The 22,556-nt window shown below is 37.3% G+C and overlaps 1 protein-coding gene across 2 annotated transcripts in view; it reads right to left on the bottom strand.

The window, feature by feature from the left end:
* Positions 1 to 6,402: 6,402 nt before the first annotated feature.
* The window catches only part of POU6F2 (POU class 6 homeobox 2), a 405,681-nt gene continuing 389,527 nt past the window's right edge, over positions 6,403 to 22,556 (bottom strand). Inside the window, exons 8-9 of one of the 2 annotated variants that reach the window (XM_026674834.2) lie at positions 16,476 to 16,644; positions 6,403 to 7,446 (exon numbers count right to left, since the gene is read on the bottom strand). In XM_026674834.2, the coding sequence (XP_026530619.1) occupies positions 7,050 to 7,446; positions 16,476 to 16,644 (566 nt within the window). In that variant the 3' untranslated portion in view covers positions 6,403 to 7,049. Of the gene's footprint in view, positions 7,555 to 16,475; positions 16,645 to 22,556 lie in introns of both variants that reach the window. The other variant, XM_026674833.2, reaches the window with a different exon arrangement.

The raw sequence follows: 22,556 nt of genomic DNA, 5'->3' as shown, positions 1-22,556 counted from the left end.
ATCCAGAGCTGGACTCCCAGAAGCAGTTTGTGACTGTACAATCACGTTTTGTTAACTCTTGTGGTGCAGCTCGAACTAATTGTATCGGCTCTGCTGTTCCATTAGACTCCAGTGACATGGAGAGGAGGGATCTGCTGCTTAGGTAACAGTTTATCCTCCATATTAAATTAGCCAGGCCTCGTGCTCTGGAGAGGACACTCCAGCTTTGCATAGAGCATTGAAGCAACACGGGAAGTGGCAGTTACCGGTTTCATAGCACGATACCATAGTCTCTTGAGACTGAAGGACGACAATTCAATTTGCTGAACATTTAGAGTAGTATAAATGCTAAATTCCATAGAAATGAGTTTTGAATGATGATGTACCTTTACAATGTGTTATTTTTAAAAGCACTCATTGGTTTAAGAGAGGATGCAATAAAATTTACAATGAAAATAAATTCTATAATAAATGAGGAGTATTTCAACTACATATACTATTTGGATTGCTTTTTGTGCAAAAACTTATGATAAGGATGACTATTATAATATCTTACAATTTCTGGCACAGTGATTACACTGTGATTTGAAGATAGACCTATCCATCATTGAATCAACTTTTGTTTCTTCTTACCATTAGTAAGCATTAGCAATAGCAATAGCACTTAAACTTATATTCCACTTTATAGTGCTTTACAGCTCTCTCTAAGCAGTTTACAGAGTCAGCATATTGCCTCCAATAATTTGGGTCCTTATTTTACCCATTTTACCCTTGGAAGAATGGAAGGCTGAGTCAACCTTGAGCCTGCTGAAATTTGATCTGCCAAATTGCAGGCAGGTGGCTGTCAGCAGAAGTAACCTGCAGTACTGCATTCTAACCATTGTGCCATTGAGGATGAGTTTGAATCTGTGTACATGTGCACATGCACAGATGCATACATAAACAGATAAATAATTGAGTAATGATTCAAAATGCCTTAAAATCAGTCTTCCTTTACTCTTGATGACTGCCTTGTAGTTGTCTTGGCAAGATTCCAGAAGTGGTTTGTCATTGCCTAGGGCTGAGAGAATGACTGGCCCATGGTCACCTAATTGGCCTAAGGAAGGACTGAAACTCCCTGTTTCTAGCCTGGTGCCTTAACCAATACATCAAATTGGCTCTTCTCAATGTAACTAATGCATATCTATCAGTGGTGGGATTCAATTTTTTTTACTACTGGTTCTGTGGCATGGTTTGGTGGGTGAGGCAGGGGAAGGATACTGTAAAATCTCCATTCCTTCCCCACTCCTGGGAGAAGGTTATTGCAAAATACCTCTCCACCCCACTAACCTGCTTTCCAGCTCCGTTCTCCTGTGCAGAGCAACAAAAGAAGACCCAGCTGATCAGCTTGGAATCGGGAGGCAGAGAATAGATGGGGGTGGGGCCAGTCAGAAATGGTATTTGGCAGTTCTCCGAATGACTCAAAATTTCCGCTACCAGTTCTCCAGAACTGGTCAGAACCTGCTGAATACCACCTTTGAATTCTATTTCCATTCTTTAACATAGATATAGAAAAATCAATATTTTTACAATAAAAGTAGTATCCAGTGGAAGTGTGGGAGTGTTTTGAATAGAATACAAAAATGCCTTAGTCTTTGGAGACATTTTAGTGACAATTGCTATTCAACTTCTTATCTTGGAATGTTGCCTAAAACATTACATAGCCTATTAATAATCATTAATAGGCTATGTAATGTTTTAGACAACATTCCAAGATTGTCAATAAATGTATACTCAATTTTTGTCAATCACCTGCTCATGTAATGGTCCAATTCTTACTATTTAAGACTGACAAACTTCATGAAATTTCCACACATTCAAACTAGATTCTTCTGAGATTGTAAACTCTGTACAGGTAGTCCTCAAGTTACAACAGTTCTTTTACTGACCATTCAAAGTTACAACACTGAAAAAAATGACTTACGACCATTTTTCACATTTATGACTACTGCAGCACCCTCATGGTGACTTGATGAAAAGTCAGATGCTCGGCAAATGACTCATGATGGTTGTAGTGTCCTGAAATTATATGATCACCTTTACAATCTTCTGACGAGCAAAGTCAATGGGGAAGCCAGATTTGCTTAACAACTGTGTTCCTATCTTAACAACAGACTGTGTTCTTCACTTAACAATTCTGGCAAGAAAGGTGATAAAATGTAACTTAACATCTATCTCACTTAACTTAAATTTTTAGTTCAATTGTTCTAAGTCGAGGACTGCCTGTATGTACAGTATATATGTATGTTCATTTTAGGAAACTATCTCTGAACTAAACCTTTAATTCTTTTAAAGCTACTGTCTCTTTTCATTCAACCATTTTTACCTGTGGAAACCAGCTTTCAATTTCTTTCGCACATTTTAAAAAGGTTTTTGTAGTGAACTGATGTAAAATAACATGAGGCTTTATTCTGTGAATAATTCAAGAGACTTAAGAACAAACCTATGATGGAAGCTTATTTTTCATGTCAAACAATTCTTTATTTTTTTAATGGTATAAATTAAAAGTGACAGATCTGAAGCTATTAAGAAATACACAAAGTGCAGCTTTACTGACCATACAGATATTGCTTTAGTTAACGTACAGTTTCTGTCAGTTCATTATTATTATTTTTTAATGTTAAGCAATCTGTGCAGATAAATCAACTTTGGTTTCAAAGTCAGAATAGATAAGGAGTTTGAAATAACCATTTGGCTTCTTGGTCACAAGTTCTCCATATTAATTCCTTTCTTCCTTTTTTCTTTAAAAACAAAAATGAAGAATCCAATACATCCCAACACAGTCTCTGCCAAATTTCCTGCTGCATGTATTCTGCATGAAAAGCAGATCTCTTTTGCATGCTTCATAAGCGAACCTGGTGACCATCCAGGAGATTTTGAGATTAAGACATTACATCATATTGCTACATGGCCTCCATTCTCTTCAAGGGAGCAGGCTCTGGAGCCTTGCAGAAGTGTCATTAAATGAAGGGAGGATATATAATATAAATTATAAATTAATTTATATTATAGTTAAATTAAATTATTTCTTTTTTAACTTAAGAGAACTAATTTGACAACAGTTTGGGATGCTTGTAAAACCGTGGAACTTTAAATTAATTAGAGTTGAAAAAGAAATACTTTCTTAACAATAAATATAATATAAATTATAAATTAATTTATATTATAATTAAATTAAATTATTTCTTTTTTAACTTAAGGGAATTAATTTGACAATTGTTTGGGATGCTTGTAAAGCTGTGGAACTTTAAATTAATTAAAGTTAAAAAAGAAACATTTTCTCAACAATAAACAAATTAATGTGGCCCATATAAGTTCGAACTGGAAACAAGCAAACTACAAGACGAAAAGCTTGATACAAAATGTCACTGAAACAGTTTTTCTTACAATTAAACATTTACATGGAAATTAGTTTCAATTTTTATTTTAAATTAATTCAATGTTGCTTGTGAACTGGGTACAGTAGAGTGCTGAGGTAAAACATTGATGAACAGTTTGTTTTTTTTGTTTTTTTAAGATAGTAACAGTTTAGTATTGCAAGATTGTCAGCAACATTTAGCCATATCTATACAATGTGCATATACCTACATACAATGAGCTTTGGTCCAGCTTTGAGAAGACAAGCAAAGGCATTATACATGTTTCTTTTTGGTTATAGCTTGAGTACTTTGACATGCCTCTAATTGTTCCTTCTTAGCTCCTTTTTCCTTTTTTGCTTATTTACTTCTTTGTGTGATTATAACATAAATTGAAAAGTTCTAAATGAATTTGATATTTTGCTGTTCATTTGAACCTGTACACTCAACATGTAAGCATTTTGGCAGGATACTGTCTCAAACACTGAAGCGATGCTGCTTATACAGTGATGCAATGCAGGAGTTTGTAACAAAGCTGTATATCCTGTTATGTAGTACATCTCATGGATTTGCAGAGAAGGGAGAAAACTGTAGGATTAGACTTTTACTAGCAAAAGAGAAAACGACACATCCAGGAACAAAGCACAGAAATAATTTAACAATACGTGTTACCATTAATTAATTCCTGCTCATTGTTCGAACTGAACTCAGAAAATGTATAATTGACAGATCACTCAGCATAATAGTAAAATTCAGATTAGTATTTTATGAATAAACTCCTTTCTGAATTCTTGACAGTTTAGCATAAGCATGAAAGAAGAGTAAGAAAACTTTCATTATCATAACCACAGACTGTTGTGTCCATTTGAACTTGGGTGAATTATACAATAGTTTATTTTCACTCAATATTTTAGTAGAAACAAGTGAAGCTTAAAACAGAATTTTTGAAGCTGAAGCTTAATTGAATAATTAAGATTAATTGGAAAGCAAAGCTCAAACATTATGCTGAACTGGCTTTTTTAAAATGGAAGCTTCTGTTCTTCCTATAGTTGTACCAAATCTGGAAATGGGATGGGCTTTTTGCTACTGAGGCTTTGTTTTTTTATTAATTACTGGAAACCTTTGATCTTGAAGAGTGAGAAAAAACAGCTTTACTGAATATGAAAGAACTGAAAACTTTGTTCTCTTTGTTTTATTAAGTTTGCTCAATACAGAAACTTTATGGTTCTTGCTAACTAAAGTATAATTTAAATAATTTAGATTGTATAACAGAATGTTCTTTTCTTTTTCTGAAGAGTCCTAAACATTTGCATTTTTTGTTATCATGGCAGACTAAATTCACCTAAGTTTCAAAAGGTCTAATCCCTAAGGAATAATCATTCCATTGAATCATTACTTTGAAAATAAGCAGAAATCTACTCTGACAAAGTGAACAATCACAATCAATCTAAAACCTGATGAATGTGGACTTGCCATAGTCCCACATTTAGTGATGCCTTGATGTTTATTTTATATATATTTAGGATGCTAAAGTAATTAATCTGCTTCTTAGAAAGTCTTACTCTTTTGTTCATGTAGTGTTATGTCCTTTACTAATATATGAAGAATAAGAGTGAATGGTTTTCATAAAGATTTTATTTAACTATTTCTATTCTAACAATAAGATATTTATAAACACAATAATTTATTTGGCTCCTGTGGAATTTTAAGAAACAGGAAGAATCTACCTTTTCCATTTCCATTAAATGCTTAGCGGTCAACTGAAGCTCACATAGTGTCAGTATGTGATTATGGAGCTTATTCTTGGCACAAAACCAAACTTGATTGGAAGTGGTACATTAAGTGTTACAAGTAATTTTTAACATCTCAGGAATAATCTGTTAAAAGATTGTATTGTGCAAATTTATTTAAGCTGAAAAGTAGATTAGAACTCCAGTAAAAATATAAAATAAACTTCTAGAATGGAACAGTTTATCCTGCAACTGATTTGTTGAAGATTAGCTCTTCTTGTCTTCCAGGAAGACAGAAAAGAATTTGTGAGCAGATGGAATCCTGAAGGCTGCAGTTTGTGGATGTTTTATACTCAGTTACAATGGAGTAGTTTTGCTAGAAGAGAAAAAGGGTTTTGGATTTACATTAAGATCAACTAAGAATTATTTAGTTATATAGGCTCAAATTCAAATGTACTCAAAGAGTCTGGTGTGGAATTAGCATTAATGTATAAATGAGCAGAACTCAAGTCCCTACCTTTAAATATAAACTTAATCAATTCTGACTGACCTCTACAACTCACACCATATGCCTTTTGTCCACAAAGTTGGTTTGCATAGGATATCTCTGCTCCTTAATGCTTCCTCCCCCACCAAATTAGGATAAATAAATCATTGCAAAATATTCATTTTGTAATTAGTCATTTTGAGCAATCATAAAACCACTTCTGAGTTCATCCACAGTCTTGATGGTTGCAATGCTATAAGTAAATGAATAAATAAATAAATAAATAACAAAAGCATTAACAGCAAAATAAATGCTTTAGTTAAAATAAATCAAACCTAACCAATGTTGTACTTATTTTATCACTTTGCCAGTCACTTGTCTGTCATTAGAATCCCAAGAAATTTCTTTGGTTATCAGAAAGAAATTGGTTGACATAGAAAGAATCAAAAGCATTTACACTGTATTTTGGACCAAATGGTTTATAATTGTATTACAAAAGTAGCTTTGTTAACCTGTCCAATTTGTGGCCAAAGAACAGAGAAAGTCACAAGTTGTTTACAGTAAGTGAAAATTCAAGTAACTTTATGTGTCCTTGAACTGACTGTTACAATTTGTGCACTTTTTAAAAATTGTATTTTAAACACATTTCAGTGGTATTAAGATGGAGGTCAGTTAAAATGAAAGATCACTCTAATTGCAAATAAAGTCTACAAACCCCAAAACACATTGTTTAGGGAAACAAACTGTCATTTTGGCACACAAACATTTGGAGATCACAAAACTGCATATGATCAACATAGGGTTGAGCAATGTAGCTCAAACCAAGTGAAATCTACTCACGTGCTGGGTATGTGTGAGAAGGTGCAGGGGAAAAGAAAGTCCTTTAATTATTATTGTTTCCTTTCTGTAAACGACAAATGTAAAAATTGAAAATACAATGTAGCACTCCCAAAAGAGTTGACCAACAATCTAGTTTTAATGTCATGTTTCTGACTTTGGTTAATAGTTTTCTTTGTGAAGAAGCACTTGATACCTGAAAGACTACTATCACTCCTCCAGGTGGCAGGCTTGTACTCTCTTGCTTCCTAAGAACATTTAAATGTTTGCTGTCCTTGTCGTTGTTGTATTCTTTTTCCACAAACAAAGTTCACATGTCCATAATGTACAGAAAAGGTAATAGTTATTTGGTTTATTTCTAAGTCCATTAAGAAAAAAATTGGCTTATTGGAACTAGTTCTAACACACACACACACACCCACACACACCCACACGCACCCACACCCTAAGTGCTGTGTTTTTTTTTCCTAGGAAATCCCACATTTATAAATCTTCAGTCCAACTTGTAGCTTTTTCAATCTTTTACTTACAAAGATGAGAAAAAGCATCTTTACAGATTTCCAATGTTTATATGTCCATTTTTTTTTTGGTCTGGGTGTTTTCCCCTTTAAATCTATCCATTTAAGAGTCTTCTTTCAGAGAGTCTGTTAAGGGCTCCATTGGGGCTGCTGTCACAGGCTCATTCTGTTTTAGACGTTTAATTGTATTCTTCAGTGCTTGCCTTTTATTGCAGAACCATACCCTAACCACTTCCCGATCATAGTTCAGTTTCTGTGCAATTTCTGTCATTTCCTGCCCAGAGGGATGGGTGTTCTTCTCAAAATGCGCGTTCAAGATTTCAAGAGCTTGTGGGGTGAAGGAAGTGCGCCTCTTGCGCTTTTTGGATGGTTCGCTTCCAATAAATTCAGTAAGGTTCTGCATACCTGCTCGATGGCGGGCCTCAGCCTCAGCCATCCACCGTTCAAGCACCGGCTTTATCTTCTGGGCACTTTTAGGGGTGATGTCCAGCTTTTCAAACCTGGCAGGATACAAAAGGCCAGGGTTCAGTTTGGCTGTCAGACTGCTAGCTATAGTGTTCTCTTGGGCTTCCTGTGGTAGGAAAAAGTGGCTTCTCAGGATGGTGTGTCTGAGGGGAAAATTGAAAAAGAAGAGTCTTTACACTGATGCTCTGCCAGGGTGGGACTTCCTGCCTGTCTGCCTAATTGACTGGCAGAGATAATTTACAACGGGTTATGAAAAATTATCATGTCTACAATTATTGATATATTTCAGCAAGCAGACAGACAAATACAATCACATTGACAAAATGTTATTCCATCTAACTAGTTTCTTCAATCTGGAGATTTGTGTGAAATCAGAGGCTCAAATTTATCTTTGGTGCAGATGGGCCTCTCAATTCATTTCTGTGAAGCATGTTGACCCCATGTCCTTTGGTCTATTTGTCTAGATAGACCTGCTTCACTGAAATGGATGAAATTCCAGCCAGAAGAACTTGTGTTTTCAGTGGAAGGACACCACTCTTCCTGGAGGGGACTATTCTTAAAGATATACAGTATGTTACAGATTTAAGCATGTTCAAAACAATATTTACTATGATAAAACTGAACACAAATGTTAAAAATAGAAATGATAGCAATTGACTCTTTGGGGGGGGGTTGTTTTTGTTTTTCCTGGGAATTAGCTTTTTTCTATAGTATAAACTGTTATTTTAATTTCGCAGAGAGATTGTTATCCTCCTAAATTCAGGTTTTGTTTTCATTTTCATTGTTAACCAATTTTCACTGGTCAGAAGTTAATATCATGTCCCTTCAAAATCTCCAGAGCAGTTGTAATCTTCAGTTCAAACAGCGGGACACATTATAATTACTTTGAATATCCCCACGAGTAGTGCTATGAGAAACTCATGTCTTCCTGATAAAACCCAGCATAATACTGAACTAATATACTTTGGCATCAAGCTGGGTTTATTGTGGCATGTCTCCACACTGTGCCAAATGATATCATTTCCTGTAAATGAGGTCTTCTGGGTCTCATTTTACCATCAAAACTCTTTCACTGGACCAGATTTTACAAGTCAGTTTGCAGTACCTGCAAAAACATTTCTAAACTAAGCTGAATATTTTATTTCTCTTAAAATTAAGCCATTTTAAAGAATTACATTATCCACTAGTTGTAACGATTATAGAATAAATAGAATTTTTTATTGGACAAGTATGATTGGACACACAAGGAATTTGTCTTGGTGCAAATGTCTCAGTGTCCATAAAAGAAAAGATACATTCGTCAAGAGTCAAGAATCATAAGGTACAACACTTGTAGTGTTTTATATTCATTCCCAGAAAAAGTCCAATTTAATCCTTGAGATACCTTTTCAAAATGTGTATGAGATTAAAAGCAGAAATAGTCTATCAATCTCAAGTGCAACTGGTACAGAAAAGTGATTGCTCTCAGCTGATGCTCCATTATTAATATACATATAAATAATAACAAAAAATATTTCATGTAACTTTGTATCTAAATGATAATAACTAGAGAGGATGCATAAATTAATTTTTAGGGCTCTCTGTACCCCCCTCCCCGAACTAGCCTTTAGACCAGGGGTCCCCAACCACCGGGCCGCGGACCGGTACCGGGCCGTGGAGCACTCTTTACCGGGCCGCAAAGAAAAAAATAAAAAAAAATGGCGGCTTTCTTCGCCTTCAGTGAATGCTGCTGGGATCGGGGATCAAGGACACAAATGAAAGAAGGGGAGGAGGAAGCAACCGAAGCCTGTCCTGCTCTCTGGCTCAGCTCTCTCAGTCACTTTCTCGCTCCTCCACCAGCCCAGGAAGAAACTGCTTCAAAGAAGCTGGGGGGTGGTGGCTTTTCCTGTCGCCGCAGCTTCCAGCGCCCGTTTCACCCCCCACCCCGCCCGCCCGCTCGCTCGCTTGCGGTTCAATCCACAGTGCTCCGTTCTGCCTGCCTGCCTGTCTGGTTGTTTCGGAGCAGCTTCGGCTGAGAATAATAACTATTCGCCTCTTTTTATCAGCCGAAGCTGCTCCGAAACGAAGAAGGCAGGCAGGCAGGCAGGTAGAACGGAGCACTGTGGATTGAACCGCGAGCGGCGGGCGGGCGGGCGGGTGGGGTGAAACGGCGCTGGAAGCTGTGGCAACAGGAAAGCCACCCCACCCCCACCCCGGCTTCTTTGAAGCAGTTTCTTCCTGGGCTGCTGTAGGAGCGATAGAGTGACTGAGAGAGGAACGAGGCAGACACCTGAGGGAGGGAGGGAGACACCTGAGGGATGGGGCTGAGGCGGCAGGGCCGAGGCGCTCCCTGAACTTGGTGGTTTGCTGGCAGACGTTTTATTACCCGACTAGGTAACAACATCAGATGTTACCTAGTCAGGTAATGAAACGTCTGCAAGCAAACTACCAAACTCGGATTCTCTCCTCCCCCGGTCCTTGAAAAAATGTTTCTGCTTGAAACCGGTCCCTGGTACAAAAAAGGTTGGGGACCACTGCTTTAGACTATTGAATTTGCTACACTTATAAGAAGCTAATGGTTAGAATGATATCAAAAAGAAATTACTAAGATGGAATAAATTGCAATTATCATGAATGGGTAGAATTTATGTAATTAAGACAAATGTTTTATTACCAAAGATGCTTTTTCTATTTCAGATGTAACATTCAGATGTAACAAGACTTGCAACTGATACCGCCTTTAAACAATAGCAGATAGATATTTCCAAGTTTATATTGTGAGGGGGGAAAAAAATCAAGAATTAGACACAAATGACTGCAAGATGCTGAGGAAAGAGCAGGTTTAGGTTTACCAGATTTTAAATTGTATTGTACTTTTTGATCTGGCTAAAAGAATAGGTTAATCTTCAGAATAAGAAGTTACTTGATTTAGAAATTAAGATTTGGATGGCAAATTAAGATTTGGAGCTACAAATTAAGATTTGGAGGGCATGGCAATTTATGGTATGACAAGATTAAAGTAAATGTTGAATTTAATAACCATTTTGGTAGACTTGCTATCCTAAGAGTTTGGAATAAATATAAAGCAAGGTTTTCTAGAAGATGCCTCTCTGGATGTCTCCCTAGGAAGCTTTTTTAAGAAAGGAAATAGTGGCGAAACAAAACTGGTGGACTTATGGTCAAATAATATTTTTTAACTTAGGTGATCCTATTATCAAATCTAAAGAGAATTAGACTCAGGACATGTCTGCCATTGGTTTACATATTTACTATTGAAAGAAAGGTTTAAATAAGATGAAAGGAGTTATGGATGATTTTGTGAAAAATGAATTGGAAATCCTACTGCATGGTAGTGATGAACACATTATTGCTAAGGTCTATAAATTGTTATTAAATTTGAATTTGGAGAATGAATATGTAAAACATTGCATGATTCAGTGGGCAAGAAACTTTGGATGTAATATAATGCTTAAACAATGAGAAAATATGTGGACAAAAGTTCTAAAATTTACACTAAATTATAATTAGAAAGAAATTTTTTATAAGATGTATCTTTGGTATTTAACATCAGATAAGTTATCTTACTCAAATTCTCAAAGTGAATATAAAAGATAAAATCACAGAAACCTTTCTTCTGAATTTAATGGAAAAAGGCTTGGGATAAAATGGAACTTTGATGTTTTATATATATTGATGGCAGCAAAATTATGCAGAAAAATGGAAGGACACTTTGATTCCTACAATGGATGAATGGTTGCAAAAGTTGATGGCGTTAGTAGAGATGGCCAAACTGGCTGCTTTGATCAGAGAAAATTACTTTTGTTTTTATTTGGAAACCGCTTCTGGACTTCCATCCTTGAGGTGGGAAAAAAAGAAACTTTGATTTTGGGTTTTATTGATTAGATAGGTTTGTTTTTATAGAAATGGCTGGTTTATATTATTATGTAAAAGTAAAAAGTTGAAGTTTAATGCTATTATCTTACTCTACTGCAACAAAAGGAGTTGGAAGTCAACGCATTTTCTTTCCTTTTCCCCTTTGCTCTACACTTTCCCCTTCCCTTTTCCCTCCCATATTTTCCTATTATTTGCTTTTGAATTTTTGTACTTTATATATATATAAAGAAGTTAATGGTTTGGGAGTGAACTTCCTCCTAATGCTATGAAGTTCAAACAAGGTCATTTCACTTGAACCATTCAATGCTAGGATAAAATGTATCAGCTCAAATGTGTGTTGTAGAGTAAATAGGAATAACTCTGTTATTTTGAGATGGAGACAGAGATGGAAAACGAAACTATGAATACAAAGTCTACTTTCTTTCGTTTTTCAATAATAAATTATATATTATGTTTGGACTGTTCAGGCTGTCACAAATATTTGAGAGAAAATTTACAAAGTAGTTTTGAACCAAACTCAGGTCTCATTAACCCATCAATGACTGGTTTGAAAAACGGAGTTCCGGTTTGTCAGGCTTCGGCAGCGGCAGGAATTCACGATTGTGTGCGATCCCTGCTGTGCTCGCTGCTGGAGTGCCTCCGATCCAGCTGGATTTGGAGGCTATAGTTATCCTGTAGGGATAACTGAAGATAGGGGAGATCCGGGCAGGGGTCTGGGGGCATCGCAACCCCCTTCCTTAGCCGGCTCAACTCCCTTTTCCAAAGGCGGTGGAGCGGCGGTCAGCAATGGCCGCCACAAAGAACCTCTCAGCCAGACAAGTTTTGTGCAGGAGGAAGTTGAGAAAATGAAAGGTTTTGGCTGAACCGGGACAATAAGTAACACCTGAATGCCCTGGAAATTTAGCTTTTTAAAGGATACATTGTTTCCCAAGAAGATTGAAAGCTGTGGATGAAAGTGAAAAGGGAAAGTTTTTTTTCTTCACTCTCCTTCCCTACAGATATAGCAGATGGAAATTGGAAATACCCGCTTTGGCAACAGAAGGTAACTAACTTTGAAAATTAAAGCCAAGGGGACATTAAAGATTCCTGAACATTGATATTTAAAAATCAAAATCTTTTTGCTATAAGTGGGAAGGGAGAGGTAAATGATTAATACTAAGATTCTGCTGGAGGAGACTGCTTGGAGCTTATAAGATCAGAGACTAAACTGCAATAAGACTTCTAAAAAATTATTTTGGAATTGTGTAATTGAACTCTACCCCAGGAAGAGAAAGTATTAAAAGAAGAAAGTGCTAAATGAAACAGTTTGTGTTGATTTTGATTGCTTGATGACTTTGGGACTTTTGCACTATCTTTTGAAAGACTAAAAACATTTGGATTGTTTTTAAAAAAATCTTACAATGGCACTATCTGTGGAAGAATTGAAAATTGAATTTAAAAAGTTGAAAGAGGAGGAACAAGAAGGCAAGGGCTCTTCTGGATCTGTTTTTCACTTCTTAGAAACGGTGATTTTTACTTATCAGGAAATACAGCAACAAGAAAGCTGGGATGAAGAAGAAGAAGCCATATTTAATGGACAAATAACCTTAGATGAGGAAGAAAAGGGAAAAAAGGGAAAGAAAAGGGAGAATTTAAGACCTAAAAAAACAATCAAGAAAGGGAAAAATAAGGTGAAAAATCGATATAATGTCAGAAAGCAACAGAAAAGAGGAATGCAACAGAGAGGGGAGACTAAGAGGGCGGAGATTGAGAGAAGGTGGGGGGGTAAAAAGGCTAGATTTGATAAGAAAGGAAGGGAAAAAGGGAAGAGAAGTTATAAAGGCTTAAAACAAGATGTTAAAAAACAGGTTTTTTTTAGAGACAAAAGGTAAAATATAATTTAAAAAGAGATTCTGCAAAAGTACATAAGATTGCATTGTAGTATTTGTATTTGAAATAGAGGTAGAAAATTCGAATATTATATCTGTTAATAGAATATTGTAGGGAATGTGTAAAATGTCTAAGATTTAATAATAGAGTTTAATTAATTAATTTGTTATGGAATATTGTTTCTATTATATTATAAGCTTATTATGTTTTCTATTTTAAAATGTTACGTAGAATGTACTAAGCAGAATCAAAATGGAAATTACGTATTATTTTAAGTGTGAAATTTGGGGGAAAGATAGAAAGGCGTCATACTTCAACCACTGATTACAGGAAAAATTTTGTATTAAGGAGAAAAGATAAATAGATAATTGAAAAAGAACGGACAAAAGATACAAGTATAATGATCTAAATTGAGATGAAGTAAATAAAATAGAATTAAGAGAGTGAAAAGAGGGGAGAAGACACATAAAAAATACAGAATGTTAAATAAGATATGAAATAGTATACAAGGTGAGCATGAATTTGATTTATGTCTGTACAAAAAGATGTAACCCGGAGTTAAGCTGCTTTCTAAAAAGAAGTTTTATGTTTTCATGTCACGTGTTTTTTCTGTTTATGTTTGTTTATTGAGAATTAAGAATGTTGGATGAGAACATATGAAATTGTAAATAAGACAGATGAAAGTATAAGTTTAATGAATAAAATTGAATAGAAGTAAAGGGAAAAATAGTGAGAAGTTGGAAAAAGAGTAATAAGATATGAAGTTGAATATATAAGATGCATATTAAATTGTGTTTGTATGGAAATGTGATAATTTGGAATTATGCTGTACTTAAACAAGATGCTTTATTTGTTTTCTTAAAACTTAATAAGCAGTTCATAGAAAAGATGCTTTATGTTCTTACGTTTTATGTTTCGTTTGTTTGTGTATTGTCTTTGAAAATTAATAAAACTGGGGGGGAAAATGACTGGTTTGAAAAACAAAGAAATAAATGATTTCCCTATTAAGAAAAACTTCTGAATCATAATTCTAGTGATGGTCTTAGATGTTTTTTGCTTGGGCAAACATTAAATGTCAGTTTCATGTCTCTATTGGATTAAAAGACTTGGAGCTGAAAATACCATAATGATCCATCCAACTTAGCCAATGCACTGATGATCCATCTCCTCTCATGTTCCTCAGAACTGTCACATAACTTTGCCATGCTTACAGGTTCATAATATTATGCCTTAGTCTTGATCTCAACCCAGCTGGATTCTTTGCACAAGCAAGCAAAATTTTGTCCTTTGCATTAAGACTGTTGTTTTTCCTACGGTAAGTAGCAGTAACTTTTCTTTATAAGATGTTTGAAGGACCTAAAGAGAAGAAAACCCTTTCTATCTGTAGTGGTTTTGGATTGCTTAATGATTGAGTAACTTCTGACATTTTTGTCCATGTTTGGAATACAGATATCAATTGTAAGCTGATCATCTCTTTTATTATAGATGCAACTTTCATAATAAATTTCTTATATGTTTTCTATGATATGTAACTGCTAATGTTATAGAATTGAATTAGGTTATATTTGCTGTTCATTAATAGTTTACATTTAAATCACTATCAGTAATAATTCAGGTTCTCTGGACTCTAAGACACAGATTTCCAAGCTTCCTGAGTCTTTAGAAACTGAATTAGCCAGTAACCTTCCCCCAAAAAGAATCTCAGGTAAATCAAAATTCAAAAACCCTTTGAAAGATTTGAAAATCTAATAATCTGTATTAAGGTATGATAGTATTATAAAGAAAAGCAAAATAATAATAATAATGAACATATTGCTTTAAAAAACAAAACCTGCTGTTTCAAATTTTATATATAGAGAAATCTCTATTTATAGACATAGAGAAAATAAATTATATTAAAATTAAATAATGAGAAAAACATATTCATATTATTAAAGTGTCTTGTTAACATTTGTGCTTCTGTATGTGGTCTTTGGTATAACAATATCCAAGTCTTGAAACAAATTTCCCAGCAGTGGTATCCTTGTATACACTGAATAAAGGTTATTTTCTGCAGGGAGGTATCTTATAAGAAAAAACAGTAGGGGAGGCCATAGAAGTGAGAGGAACCTATGGAGCTTTTTGTATTTAACAACAATCAATGGGTTTTATGGAAAATCATTGAGCAAAATGTGAGCTGCAAGCTCACTACCCCATACTGATGTTATTTATAACCTTAGTCTTAAACTGCAGGAAAAGTACACTTCCATTCTATGGGGAATACATTAGAAGTATAAAGACCAGATAAAAAGACAGATCATTTCATGGATAACCAAGAACAAAATCCACTTAAATGAGCTTAGAGTTCATTTCTTGGCTCTCGCTGAAAGAGGAGAACTATAAGACTACATTGTCCAAGAGGAAAAATCTGTTACCAAACTCTAAGTGAGTTTGTTACCTCATGCATAAACATAGGATAAGTAACATACATATATGAAGACCTAGGTGCTTTGCTTTCAAGTTTCTTTAATCAAGGCCACTGTATTTTCATGATTTTTCACTATGATCTTGAATATTATTTTCCTTTTTCTAAACACATATTTTTCTTTTGAAACACTTTAGGAAGTTATATAATTAATTCTAAAAAACCCTGAGAAGAATATTTCATTGGTTTGCCCTTCCCCCACCTCAATAATATTATAAAAATCACCATGAACATCTTATGGGTAACATGAATTATGGCATTACAGGCTGAAACATAGCAGATAGGCACATAAAATAATTGTTCAGAATTCACACCATAAAAATGCACAATTTGAAAGCATGCAAATACAAATAATAAATAGGTACCACTTTGGTGGGAAGATACAGTGTTCTGCACGCCTTGGAGTATAGTCATGCCAGCCACATTGACCACAGAAATGTCTTTGGACAATGCTGATTCCCTCGGCTAAGACATGGAGATGAGCACTGCCCCCTAAAATCGGACATGACTAGAACAGGGGAAACCTTTACCTTTAAGAAACTTAATTGGTGTTTGATAGCAGCAGCCACAGGATCTCCAACTCCATGCTGCCTTAAATTTAATGACCAGGAACATATTTAATGTTCCCAATTTGTTTTTGCATAAATAAATAAAATCTTGGGTGCGGGAAGATGAAAATTGTGTTAAAGCTAGTTGATAAGATATATCAGTGTTTATTCATATAAGGCTGCTCTGCTGGACATACAATAAAATAAAGATAGAATTATAATAAGATAAAATTATAATATAAAGGCAGTAAGCAACAAGCCTTAAGAGAATGAGGTTGGAGAACTGAGGACAGACTATACATTTTGTTACCTGCAGATGGCAGACTGGCTGTAGGCTGGACCCTCTGTGGCACTTAGAGCTTGACCGACTTGTGTCTGAGTGAGACCAAGAGACAGGCGTCGGATTTTAAAAGCTTTGGCAAATTCTCGTATTTCTTCAAGATTCACCCCATCCACCTCACTAGAGGCTATTTGGGGATCTGTTGAAATAATAGAAAACAATTTGAATTTCTTCAGATCCTATACAATTAAATTAAGGGAATTATTTCCAATAAAGCAAGATAAAGTCTCCTACATCCAAATAGCATACAGCATGCCTGAAAATATAGAAAGGTATATAAAGCAAGCGTATTGGATTAATAACAAGTTTCCCATCGTAAGTTGAAAAAGAAGAAAAAGAACACTTTTAATAAAACAATGCATATCGTCAGGTTATTTTGCAGCATATTGAGTTCTTGACTTGCAAACCTTCACTTTTTTTTACAAACTGAATTTCGGGTAACATAAGCAGCTACTCAGAACTATAGATAGTTTTCCTAATAGCATACAGTATGACTTCTTTTGGGAAAAAGGAATTCTTAAATTTCAAATGGAATTTTTTTGTGTTGCATCTAAAGTACTTTCATTTTAATATAAAGTTGTAAGGACATTTTAACTGAGAGATGTATGTATGTATGTTACATGTTGGATTCAGTAAAATATTTTATTTCTGTATCATCCCAGAGAATTTCCAGTTTGGGTGCTAAGCATGTGCAAGTCCAGCCTTCCAATTGTAACACTGACCCCTATTTGATTTTTTATTGGTCCCTCAATAGATAATACTCACAGTGCTGAGAGAATAAATTGGACTACTTTGACAACAGTTTTGTCCCAAAAGGGAATGTACTGGTAATAAAAACTATATATTAGAGGAAGCATTATCAGTTTAGGATTTATTGAAGGAAATGATACAGCAGCTGGGAATGGCATCTCCTTCTCTTTCTACAACTGATTCCTTGCTAAATGAAAGCATTCCGCAGAATGATAAAGGCAGCAGACACCAGTCTGGTGGAAGATTTGAAAGTGTTACTTAGTTTTGCATGTATTGAAACTCGTGTTGTATAGTGTTTTTCATATCATTCTTAGAGATAACAAAGATGCTCACATAATAGCATATCTCTTTAATTATATGTCATTAGTGTCAACTCATAAAACATTTTGTATACACATTTTATAGTTGACAATAGAAAGAAGGGGGGGAGTTTCAAAGAGCAGGCAATAGTGTGGAATCGAAAGTACATTCCATTCATATTTTCTTCAAAGGCTGATTAGATGGCTGAAGCTTCTGCCTAATTGGAGAGCATGATTGATGACTCTTGGCTATGGACATTTTTCGTTGGATGATACACCCTGAGGGATAGGGGAAAAGCAAGATCAAGGGTGACAGTGAATTACGTGTCTCAGAGTTGGCTACACCCAGATTAGTGCCAGATGTAGAATGGTAGCTTCAAATAAATCCTCTTTAGTTTTGGGAGTGTGGCTTGAGACTCATGATTTAATTGGAGTAACTGCCGGAACTCTGATAGATAGCCAACTCTCCAAATTAATCACCTGGGTGCCTGCGTCTGGCCTCTTCCATCGCTCCCCGACATCTGAGGTGCGTGGAGAGAAATGCAGGCAGCCATAGCCATGGCAGAGGCTATCAGGAGAAAGTTTGGCTTCCAGCCAGAAGCAAACAGAAACTGATAGCATAATTATAGGAGGACAGCTTCTCTTCAAATCCAAAGAAGAGAAACCTGGTCCATTGGAAGGGAGAAAACTAGATAAGTACCTAATGGAATCCTGGGGGAGATCCATAGAGCAGCTGAGGGAGGGATCTGAATAGGCCACCATTCAAGATGATGGCCTGTCCTGCCACCCAAAATAGAGGGGAATTTTTACAGGGCCTTTTGAAGTGGGGAGAAGCAGGCAAAATCACAACCTCCCTCTCTACATACCAGAAGAAAAAAGAGCCCACTGTAGCATCCAGTGCCTCCCCCATGCAGCAGGCAGTCCCCCCTGTGCGAACTAGAGCTGGGGAGGAAGGTCAGCAACCTCAAGTGAAGGCTTACAGAGGGCGACAGGGAGAGGAAGGAGCAGGGCCCAATGAACTGCCCCAGTTCAGGCGTAAATTTGATGGAGACCCAGACCAACTAGCTTTATTCCTTGACTCAGCTGAGATCTACCTGGAACGCTATGGACACCTCTACCCCTCCCCTAGAGCCATGGTGAATGCCATTTCTGAGGGGCTAGAGGGAGAAGCAAGAGAAAGGCCCCCCAACTATATGACATAGATGACTTCCTACAATTGCTAGAGGTCAGATTTGAGAAGGCAGAGGAGGACCTGTATGCGGAAGATGAGCTCAGCAGCCTAAAGCAGGGAGGGCAGCCCATTAAGGAGCACATCCATGAATTCAGGAGAATCAGTGGGAAGATACCACTTTTGCTGGAGCGGATGCTGGTTCATTTTTTCAGAACCAGCTTGGACAAGCAAATTAGCAAAGTAAGTGCCTATTGGGACATCCCGAACTGACTCTCTGAGTGGTTCTGAGTGGCCATAAAAATTGATGGGGCATGATGTGCTAATGTTATGAGAAAGCTGTTGGGAGCCAAAGAGAGAGGGCAGCCAGATCAGAGACCACCCAGCCGATGGGACACTGCAGCACCACTAGCCCCAAAACCAGCCCTCTCATTTAAATGTTACTGATATGGGGGAGTAGGGCATATGGCAAGGGTGTGCACAACTCCAGACCTGAAGACAAGTCTGGAACCAACCCCCAGAGCATCACCAGAACGGGGCCCCAGACATGCTACCAAGGCATCCCAGATGTCCTTTCAGGAGGCAGAGGTCCCTCCCCACCCAGCCGAAAGGGGGGTAACCCCAGGCAACAGTGATCAGTTGCCAGATTCTTATAACAGCGATTGCAAGGGCGAAAACGACCCGATGGTGAGTGGACTGGTTCACCCTTTCATCTTCCCAATACAGTTCACAGCCCAAAAACAGGAATTCAGGGGACTTTCCAAGCCCTAATATATAAAGGCTGCACTAGGTGCCTGATTGACCTAACCATGGTCCTGAAACTGGGCATCAGAGCAAAAAAGCTGACCCACCCGATCCAGTTCAAACAAATAAATGGCTCCCTGTTGGGAAGAGCCTATGCCACTCACTTAACAGAACCAGTGAGATTAGAACTAGCAGATCACTGGGAAACCATTTGATTCGTAGTGGCTCCCAAAATGACAGATGCAGTCATACTGGGGCTTTCCTGGCTAGACAAGGGGGGCCTGACCATCTGATGGCAAGGGGGTAGCCGCAGACTGAGGATAGCAAAGGGACCCCAACCCCTTCCTCACCATCAAATAGAAGCACCACCCACACAGAGAACCCTTCCAGAAGGTTCACCAGAACAACTGGCAGCCATTTCCGGAAAAACCGCAGAGGTTGGACAGATCCCAAGAGAATATCAAGACCTCACTGAAGTATTCAGCGAGACTGAGTGTGACATCCTATCTCCCCACCGTGAGAAAGATTGCACCATAGAAATCATTCCTGGGGCAAAACTACCAAAACCCAAAATATACGCCATGACTCCCCGGGAAATGCAAGAAATATATATATACAATATATATATATATATATGTTTTCTTAAGTTCTGGTATTACATGTATGGCATTCAGCTTTGTTCGGTATTTTCACGTCATAGTAGTGGTGCTTTTAAAGTTGTACAGCGTTTCAGCAGAATCTCATCTGCCATCATCAGGCTTTTGTATAGTGTTCATTCTGTGAGTTAGACTTTTACAGTGGTTTCAGATTTAAATTTGGGGCAGCCTGGCACAACAGGCTGCCCCAAATTTAAATCTGAAACCACTGTAAAAGTCTAACTCACAGACTAACACTATACAAAAGCCTGATGATGGCAGATGAGATTCTGCTGAAACGTTGCTACAACTTTAAAAGCACCACTACTATGACGGGAAAATACCCGAACCAAGCCGAACACCATACATGTGGCCAAAACTTAAGAATATATATATATATATATATATATATATATATATATATATATATATATATATATATATATATATATATATATATATTTATGGCATTCAGCTTTATGTATTATATATATATATATATATATATATATATATATATATATATATATATATATATATATATATATACACAATATGTAATAATATGTACATATATATATATATATATATATATATATATATATATATATATATATATATATATATATATATATATATATATGCAAATATATAGACAAAAACGTAGCAAGAGAGTTCATCAAGCCAGCCAAATCACGGGTTGTAGCCCCAGTCCTGTTCAAAGAAAAAAAAGATGGAACTATGAGATTATGTGTGGACTTTAGAGCGATCAATGGACTGTGTGTACACAATCTATACCGCCTCCCGCTCATGAAGGACATGCTATCCCACCTGGTCAAAGGGAAGGTCTTTACCAAATTAGATCTCAGAGAAGCATACTATTGAGTTCGCATCAGGGAGGGAGATGAATGGAAAACAACGTTCAAGTGCCCCCTAGGGAGCTTCCAATTCAAGGTCATGCCTACAGCCCCCCCCCGCAGTTAATAAATGAGGTGCTACACAGACATCTTTATAAGGGGGTTCTTGTCTACTTGGCCAACATTTTCATCTACACTGAGACCATGGACGACCACATAACCCTAGGCCACCAGGTACTAGAAAACCTTCTAGCAGCAAACCTGTATGTCAAGCTGATGAAATGTGGATTTCATCGTGCACAGTTGGACTACCTGGGCTACCGAGTCTCCAATGAGGGCATAGAGATGAACCCAGCCAAGGTACAAGCCATTCTGGGCTGGCAGCCCCCTCATACTCGCAGACAGCTACAAAGCTTCTTTGTTTGCAAACTTCTACTGACAATTCATCCCCTCCTTTGTGAGGATTGCCAAACCTATGACAGACCTCCTTAAGACAGGGAGTCCAGGAATGAAACCCCACCCAGGACAACCCCTACAGTGGGACCTAACCTGCCAAAAAGCATTTGAAACACTGAAAGAACTATTTGCAAAAGAACCAGTATTGACCCCGAACAACCCTTCGTCATTCAAGCAGCCACCAGTGATGTGGCAGTGGGAGCAGTGTTACTCCAGAAAAACAACCGAGGAAGCCTACAGCCCTGCGCCTACACCTCCCACAAGCTCATGGACACAGAGAGATGATGGGCTTCATGGGAAAAAGAGTGTCACCTGGTGGAAGGGGGCAGAGACCATTTGAAGTCTGGACCGACTATAAAAACCTGGAAGCCCTTAAGACCCCACAAAAACTATCACCCAAACAAGTCTGATGGGCTCAACACTTCAACTGATTCAACTTTGTGGAACACATCCTGGGAGGGAGGAACTTTCTGGCTGACGCCCTCTCCTGCATGCCCCAGTACAAATGCGAAAGGGAGGAGGTCATAAACACTATCATCCCCCCTGCCCAAATAGCTGCCCAAGTAACCACCAGATGACAACTGCATGATTGGCAAGACCAACCCGCAGACAACCTAACTATGAAACTCAAAACCAAATTGCTAGCAGACCCCTGGTTTCGGGACAATCAAGAAACCTTGACAAAAAGAGATAACCTGGCGTGGAAGGGGACACAACTCTATGCCCCAGAACCCCTACACACCCTAATTCTTCAGATGCCAAACCAGCAGGCCACTTTGGGTTCTTAAAGATTTTACACTTGGCTCAGAGGCAGTTCTGGTGGCCTGGCATAAAGAAAGACATGGACAGTTATGTGAAAAGTTGCACCATATGCACCACAATGAAGAATAACCAGGAAAATCCCTGGACTGCTACAAATGGTAGCGGGGCCAACGAGGCCATGGGAGGAGATTGCAATGGACTTCATAGTGGAGTTGCCAAAAAGTGGGGGAAACACGGTGATTTGGACTTATTTTCTAAACAGGCACATTTCATACCTTGCAGTGGACTACCCTCAGCCCGCCAGTTAGCTAAGCTGTTCCTGAAGCACATCTACTGCCTGCATGGAGTACCACAGAGAATTATCTCAGAAAGAGGGGTCC

This window comes from Notechis scutatus, chromosome Z (assembly GCF_049901735.1).
Source record: "Notechis scutatus isolate UNSWTSFEM ecotype Mainland chromosome Z, rNotScu1.2, whole genome shotgun sequence".
Taxonomy (NCBI): Eukaryota; Metazoa; Chordata; class Lepidosauria; order Squamata; family Elapidae; genus Notechis; species Notechis scutatus.
The sequence above is the reverse complement of the archived record's forward strand: the minus strand, read 5'-3'. Positions and strand labels throughout refer to the sequence as shown.